The sequence below is a fragment of the Pelobates fuscus genome, chromosome 10 (genome assembly GCF_036172605.1).
Source record: "Pelobates fuscus isolate aPelFus1 chromosome 10, aPelFus1.pri, whole genome shotgun sequence".
NCBI classification, from domain to species: domain Eukaryota; kingdom Metazoa; phylum Chordata; class Amphibia; order Anura; family Pelobatidae; genus Pelobates; species Pelobates fuscus.
In genome coordinates, this window is record NC_086326.1 from 43,261,072 (window position 1) to 43,268,843 (window position 7,772).

Sequence of the window (7,772 nt, forward strand, 5' to 3'; positions counted from 1 at the left end):
CAGACCACTTCAGCTCAATGAATAGGTCTTGGTGCAGTGCCCCTATTGCACTTAGTGTTGCAATGTTAAACACTGCAGTTCCAGAGAAACAGAGCTGTTTACATTGCAGCACTAAGTCTGACTCCAGTAGCTGTCTATCAGACAGCCACTAAAAGGCTTCATGAATCGAAACGGACCTTTGGTCCGGTAACTGATGCTGGACATCCTCACGTTCTGCATGGTTTCCTATGGGGAGACATCGGCCCTGGAGTAAGGTAAGTAAATAAATGGTTATTAACCCTTCATTGACCCGGGCGGGGGGGCCGCAAGGGAGGGGGGAGGCAGAGGGAGCTATAGTGCCAGGAATACAGCTTTGTATTCCTGGATCTAATAGTATCCCTTTAAGGTAGTATGGAAGAAGAGTCTCTCCATAATCACCTCTCGACGAATTAATTTATAATCAAATGTGATGCTTAGATCCTTTAATGAAAATAAATATATCATATCAAAACGAGGATGAACAACTAGTAAAGAGGTTTTAAATTGATTGCAACCAGCAGCTGTGTCTACTCTCTGTCATCGGATCACAGACAGTAAAACATGATTGCGAGGCTAAATAAAGTCAAACTGTATGTGGAGCCACAGATCCACCATGGGCTCCAGACATATATATCCATTATTTATGTTAATACACAATGCATGAAAAGGGTATCAGACTTGTAATTTTTAGGAATATAAAGCAGAGCAGAAAAGGGACAGGGTGGGGCAAAACAGTGATATGTTTTGTGTCAATGCTGACGCACCAGCAGTAATTGCAGGCGAGCAGGTTTAGATAAGCAAAAGTCTGCTGAAGCACCGTAGAACATCCATGGGCTTCAGGGTTGAACTTGATCAACTTCTTTCAACCCAGACAACTATGTACAGCTGTGAGCATGTTTAAAAGGGTTATTGCAAAAATAGCAGTTATAAAACAACACACGTTTTTCGTTGGAGAAACCCTTGCAGGCATGGTCTTCCTCCCACAAGGGTAGGAATGCCAGAGTAACAGGGTTGAAATAGGAGGTGGGGCCCATGCCACCATGTTATACATGCTGAGAATGAACATCTATAATGCACACAATGGACATTAGCGGACCAGAACTCTCATTCCAGCCTATGAATGATGCTGCTGGAAGTGGACTCACACTTCCAGCAGCAACATTTTATATCTCTGTACGTGTAGCATTTCAGCATATGCAGACTCCAAGTACCATGACCACTTCAAAGCACTGATGTGGTCATGGTGCTTGAAATAACCCTTTAAACACACGCTCCCACTGCGCTTTTTTCCTGGTCCCTTAGAAGCAAAACACCAATTGAACTAAGAACACCAGACAAGGCTTCCAAAATCAGAACTATCCTGCCAGATTTGGGACTGGCTGAATAAAATGTAATTAGTGACCATATAGACACTAAGCATGCGTGTATTTTGAATGTTGGGATACTCCTTTAAAAGAACACTGTAATTGCTTCATCTCATTGAAGTGGTTATAGTGCCTGCAGTCCCTTGGCACTGTCCTTCCATCCTTCCACTCAGTGCTAAACCATTTTTATTACTAAACAAGAGTCCCCAGCAGGCCATCTCCTCTGTGCTGCTTGGAGCATTAGTCCGAGCAGCAATGGGCAGCTGATATTGACAGAAAGTGCCAGCTGACAGCTTTCAACCTATCACAGCTCCAGTTATTGGTATGAATTGTTATGGCTAGAAGAAAGTGTGAAATCCCTGCTTTAGCCACACCTCCAGTGGGGGCCAAGCTGCAGGTGGTCAGAGAACCTGATATAGTATTAAACTACTAAAAAAAAAAAAAAAAAAAAAAAAAAAGGTTTACCACTGAATAGAGGGACAGTGCATTCCAGGCACTATAACCAATGAGATAAAATTGCTATAGTGCCTAGTGCCACTTTATATTGTGAATTGTTAGGTATTTAAAATTGACTCAACACCAAAATGCAGTGAATTTAAAACCTACTTCCAAAACATAAAGGGACACTAGCTTAATGAAGCAGTTTTGGTGTGTAGATCATGTCCTTGCAGTCTCACTGGTCAATTATCTGCCATTTAGGCGTTAAATCACTTTGTTTATACAGTCTGAGTCACACCTCCCTGCATGTGACTTCCACAGCCTTTCTAAAAACTTCCTGTAAAGAGTTGTCTAATATTTACACTTCCTTTATTGCTAATTCTGTTTTATTTAGAATTTCTCATCTCCTGCTTTGCTAAATAGCCTTCTAGACCTTGCCATACATGGATTGGCTGAGATCGCCAAACGCTGCCCTGGCCAAACAGCATCTCCTCATAGATATGCATTGACTCACATTTTTCCAATCCGCTTTTCAATTTATTATACCTTAGTGTTTAGGGACTCCACACCAAAATTGATTAAAACATTTAAGCCAAATTGGAAATATTCCATCAGCAATTTATTAGACAGTGTTTTTGGCCTAAAATCCACTTTAAATTTCTAATGTATACTTTACTGAACAACCCTGGCAGGTGGCATGTTTTGCAGGGATGCACTCATGTAGACTTTTGTAGTGTGGCTAAACAGTCAGTGCTTAGAAGACATTTTCTGCTCACTGCAACACTAGAATCTCATGAGTTTGGTGGCGATGCTTTGAGAAGAGAATTAGGGACATGAAATAAATCTTTAACTCTCATACCCCACACTGCCACCGACCATGGAACCTTGTGAGAAAAGTGCTGCCAGGTTGGCCCTACTACTAGAGTACCTTGGAAGTAAAGGAACACTCTGGAATGTTGCTCAGAATGTTGGAAGAGTGAGACTCTCACAGCCTTGGCTAGGACCCTTGCTGATTGGCTGAGAGTGTTAGCTGGCCCTATAAGCGAATCTGCAGCTTCCCATTCACCAACCAGCTTGAGAGATGCTCTCTGCCAATCAGTGGCGCCCCAGGCAGAGGCTGCGTGAAGCTCTCTCTTTCAACATTCTGGCAGTGGAAAGGCAAGGAACATAGGTATTTGGAGCTGGATACTGGACTTTGGGGTTAAATAGTTGGTGAATGGTTTAACTCCTAAAAGTAAGCGGATGGCAGGCGCCTCCACGCACTATAACTACTCCATTCCACAAATGTTATGGTGGCCAGCGTAAACCTTTAACCCCTTAACCCCTTAAGGACCAAACTTCTGGAATAAAAGGGGATTATGACGTGTCACACATGTCATGTGTCCTTAAGGGGTTAAGGACACATGACATGTCTGACACGTCATGATTCCATTTTATTCCAGAAGTTTGGTCCTTAAGGGGTTAAGGTACATCAACGAAGGTCAAACAGATGAAGAAGCACACTTACGGAGACTTCGTTAACTGGTTTGTATCTACAGAAGTACTAACAGGAGAGGTACAGCTAGGATGCGGAGGGGGAAGGGTGTATTTTGGGACTTTGCAATGATAGCAGGATCCTCTAATGACTACATTGCCTTGGCAGCCTACAGAATGTACTCGCTGCCAGGAAATTGGCTTATCAAGTTTGAGTCCAAAAGGAAACTGGTTAATTTTGTTAAAGAGATCCTGTAGTTAGTCACCAAAACAACTTTAGCTTAATGATGCAGCTTTTGGTGTATAGCTCATGCCCCTGAAGTCTCACTGCTAAATCCTCTGCCATTTATACAGTTAAATCACTTTGCTTATGCAGATCTAGTCACACCTCCCCAATGGTGTGACTGACACAGCCTACCTAAACACTTCCTGTAAAGAGTCATCTAATGTTTAAACTTCCTTTATTGCTAATTCTATTTTAATTTATAATTTCTTATCTCCTGCACTGTTAATAGCATTGCTAGGAGCCTCCTGTATGTAATTAAAGTTCAATTTACAGAGCAGGATGTAAAAAAAAAAAACTACTAATGCAAGTTACATCTGATTGAAAATGAAACCATTTTTTTCCCGAGAACAGGCTGTGTCAGTCAGCTGCATAAACAGAAACAAATGCGGTTTAACTCCCAAATGGCATATTGTGCAGTAAGACTGCAGGGGCATGATCTATACACCAAAACTGCTTCATTAAGCTAAAGTAGTTTTGGTGCCTATATTGTCCCTTTAACTGCTTTCTCTCCTGCAGCATATGACTCCAAGGCACAGCAGGAGAGCACTTACTGCCCTGCCCACCAGGCTGAAGAAATGGTGTGTTTTCCATGAAATGCTGGTGGCTGTAGGACAGACAAGGTTATTATTATTATTATTGGTGGTGTATATATGAGTTTCCCAATGAGCACTGACAGCTATGTGCCCCCCTCCGCCATGACAGCTGTGCTCTCACCATGGGACATGTTCCCAGCCTCGCTCTTGCAGTAGCCGCAGCGGTTGCCATTCTCTCCCCCGAAGTACTCCAGGATAGTCAGCGAACCTCCGCCGGCAGACGCCATCTTTTTTTTTTTTTTTTTTTCCTCCCGAACCCACTGCCACCCTCAGAGCTCAGGAAGCGCGGGCGCGAGAGAGCGGGGAGCGCGCCCGCGTGACGTCACGCCGCCTCCTTGCCAGGCTTTCCCTACCGCCGCGCCATCTTTGAAGCTGGCAAAACAAACCACCTAATGTGCGCTGTGTGTGTAAACTCGGTTTGGCATTTTAAAAACCCTGTGTGGTTACAGCCTCACTAAATAAAATAACACCAGAATGAGCCATTTTAGATAAATAAGCCTTAATTTATGAGGAGGGACTACAACTCCCATGATCCCTTGCAGTTCTCTGATAAAACATGTGGAATGGTATGACTACATTGGCCTGAGCTCAGCCTAGTATCAGCCAGCCCTGCTGGAGTCCCAGTGTTTACCGTTGCTGGGGGCTGCCTGGGCCTGTGATGATGGAGGCAGAGCCCAGATATTGGGTACTCACCGTGGGTTGCCTTGCCCCCAGGGGATCTGCAGTATCCACAGTCAGAGCCAGCCCTAGGCCCTCTGTAATCCAGGATAGACAGCATGGAGACTGGCTGTGCTGTCACTTCCTCCCTGCCCCACCCTGACAGTCCTGTCATCAGCCAACAATACCAACAGGGCTGCTCACTAAAGTGACAACACAATGGGAATTTCACTTTCTAGGCAAATTAGTTGAATTGGAAGCATAGCGGAGTTAAATATTTGGTTTTCTGGCTCAGCTATTTTGGCCTTAAATTTGAAATTCACATTGAATTCTCACTTCAGTTAATTACTCTGAAAGTGAATTGTAAACATAAGGTGAAAATAGGTGAACTTAAAAAAACCCCACAAAAAACAGCTATTAAAGGAACATTATAGCAATTGGTTTACAAATCCATATTCCTAACCGCTATACTGTCCCACTGCCAAGCTTTCACCATGACGTCACAACAATGCTAGAAGTTCTTCCGGTGGCAAAAGCCCTGTACATATACTGCAATTCTCAGACAGTTTTCTGTCTAACGTGCATTCCATAGATTAACAAGTATCACAAAAATGCTTGTCAATGCACTTCCACAGCCGACACCGGCAATCCTGAACCTGAGCCCCCGCTGGACGGCACTTGGCCAGCCACGCTAACCACCGCCCCGAGCCCATGTGACATGCTAAAGCCACCGCCGCGAGCCCCCATTTACAAAGAAAGCAATCATGGAGCGACACACCCCACACCCACTTCCCCACCTGGCACAGTCACCTGCCGTGCTGGCGACGAGGTGAACCCCAGCACCAACATCTCCAGCCAAAGGCCCATCCTCCACCACTAAAGTGTATCGCTCCTTGAGTAGCGGAAGACAAGGCTCCAACCAAAGAAATCAACATGGAAGCCCACCTCACCACCAGCCCTGCAGACAAGCGCGCCCAACGAAAGAGCAGGCACAAGCACGGAAGCAAAGTGCACCGCCCCCCCGACCAACAAAGTACACCAAAAGGCCAGGGTCCACGGCGATGACTCCTAAGAACCGCATGAGCACCAAAAAACGGCCGGAAGGAGCCAGCCTGGCACCAGACAAGAATGTCCGGTAGGGGAAGCAGCGCACGTTCTGCCACCTGCAAGTATCTTGGCAGAAATGTTTACAAACATTCTGAAAAGGTCTATAAACACGCGTCCAGACTGATCATCCAAAGTGGAGACTGCGGCAGCAGGTCAGTAATTTGTTTTATTTCAGGTTATTTTTTTGTAAACAGAGGCCCTCAAATAATTAGGCACATCAGGACTGTAGCATTAGGAATACAGATATGCATCCCTAATGGCTACAGTGTTTCTATAATATATATTGTATTTAAAGGGCACTATAGGTGTTGTAGAATTATTAACCCCTTATAACTTATATCCATTATTAGGCCCCTTATAAACTATATAGTCCTTACTGGGCCCCTTTTAATACTATATTCTCATATTCAGCTCTCATGCCTCGTAGCTGCCAAAATGCCCCCTCCCATCGAGAGAACTCCTCGTGCTAGCAAGATGGCGCTGAAATCTGTAGAACTTTATGACGTCAGTTATGATGTAAGACGTAACACCCAACAGGGAGGGCATTTAACTAACCCCTTCTTCTCTAAGCCAATTGACAATGTCTATTTGCTTATATCTTGATATTTTGCAATTATGTAATTTTACCTTTAAAAAGGGCTTGCAAGCCTGCTTTTAACCAGATGCTAATAAATTTCCTGAAGTGCTTTTAACCTGAACTCCGTGTGTCAGTGTGAATTTACTTCTGCGTATACGCAATTTAAACATCTCTAATTTGGACAGGAACAGATAGTCATTCAAACTTCTTTGTTTGCTTAAAAGATTCCCTTATCATAGGCACCTAGACCACTTCAACTCAGTGATAGAGAAACTACCAGATAGCTACTAGAGGTGCTTCAAGGAGCTTGACTCCATGACGCAACGCTGGACGTCCTCACGCTTTGCAGGACGACATCCAGTGTGTTGAAGAACCCTGTAGGAAAGCACTGCGTCAATGCGCATGAGGCCTTTATGTGTTTTTAAAGCCTTTACATGGGTGTGGGGGGGGGGGGGGGGGAGGCGGGTCTGGGAGAGACAAAGGGACACTATAATGTTAAAAATACAGCTTTATATTCCTAACACTATAATGTTCCTTTAATTAAATTCTGGTGACATTTAGGATAGAAGAGCAAAGCTGTGGATATCAAAGTTGAAGCATTTTTACAGATCTGCTATTTCAGCTGAAACGTTGCAATTTTTTTCAGTTCACTAGTTTGGAGGCTATAACAATGTGTGTTTATTCAAATCATAGTAACTTGATACCAAAATGCAAATATTGATAAAACAAACCATTGAATACATACTGGTATTGTTGACTTGAATATTTCTCTAAATCAGATTTTCGTGCCTAGATTTTACAACAGTTAAATGTATAGTTATTAATCTCTTCTCATGGTTGTTCAGCAATATATGAAATATAATTTAGGCTCAAGCAGTCAAGCTGTGACAATGGCAGACTCAGACTCCAAATCAACTTTTTTTTACCGAGAGAAATTAAAGGAACAGGGTTTTTTTTTTTTTAAAATAACATTTTAAACTATTCAGTAGATGATGTGGCAACCTAAGCTTGATTGTTTGTATTCATTTATTTCATTCATGTATGTATGTATGTATTCATTCATGTATTCAATTTTACAAGCTCCTGATCTTTGAAGCATAAGTGATGCTAAACATTAACAGGCCAGCAGATTTGTTAAATGTTCACCTGATTCGGGCCTAAACAGGCCGATGGTTTGACCTCACAGGCATTCTTTTGGGCTAATAGGTTTATTCATTCAAGTGAGCATGGCCAGAAATTCACAGTGAATGTCACATTAC

General features: G+C 43.2%; 1 protein-coding gene across 3 annotated transcripts in view; it reads right to left on the minus strand.

Moving 5' to 3' along the window:
- Positions 1-4,965, minus strand: part of ATE1 (arginyltransferase 1) — a 74,809-nt gene extending 69,844 nt beyond the window's left edge. Inside the window, exon 1 of one of the 3 annotated variants that reach the window (XM_063433742.1) lies at positions 4,866-4,965. In XM_063433742.1, the coding sequence (XP_063289812.1) occupies positions 4,866-4,950 (85 nt within the window). In that variant the 5' untranslated portion in view covers positions 4,951-4,965. Of the gene's footprint in view, positions 1-4,293; positions 4,431-4,865 lie in introns of those variants that run through there. The other 2 variants (XM_063433740.1, XM_063433741.1) reach the window with 2 other exon arrangements.
- Between the last annotated feature and the right edge of the window lie 2,807 nt (positions 4,966-7,772).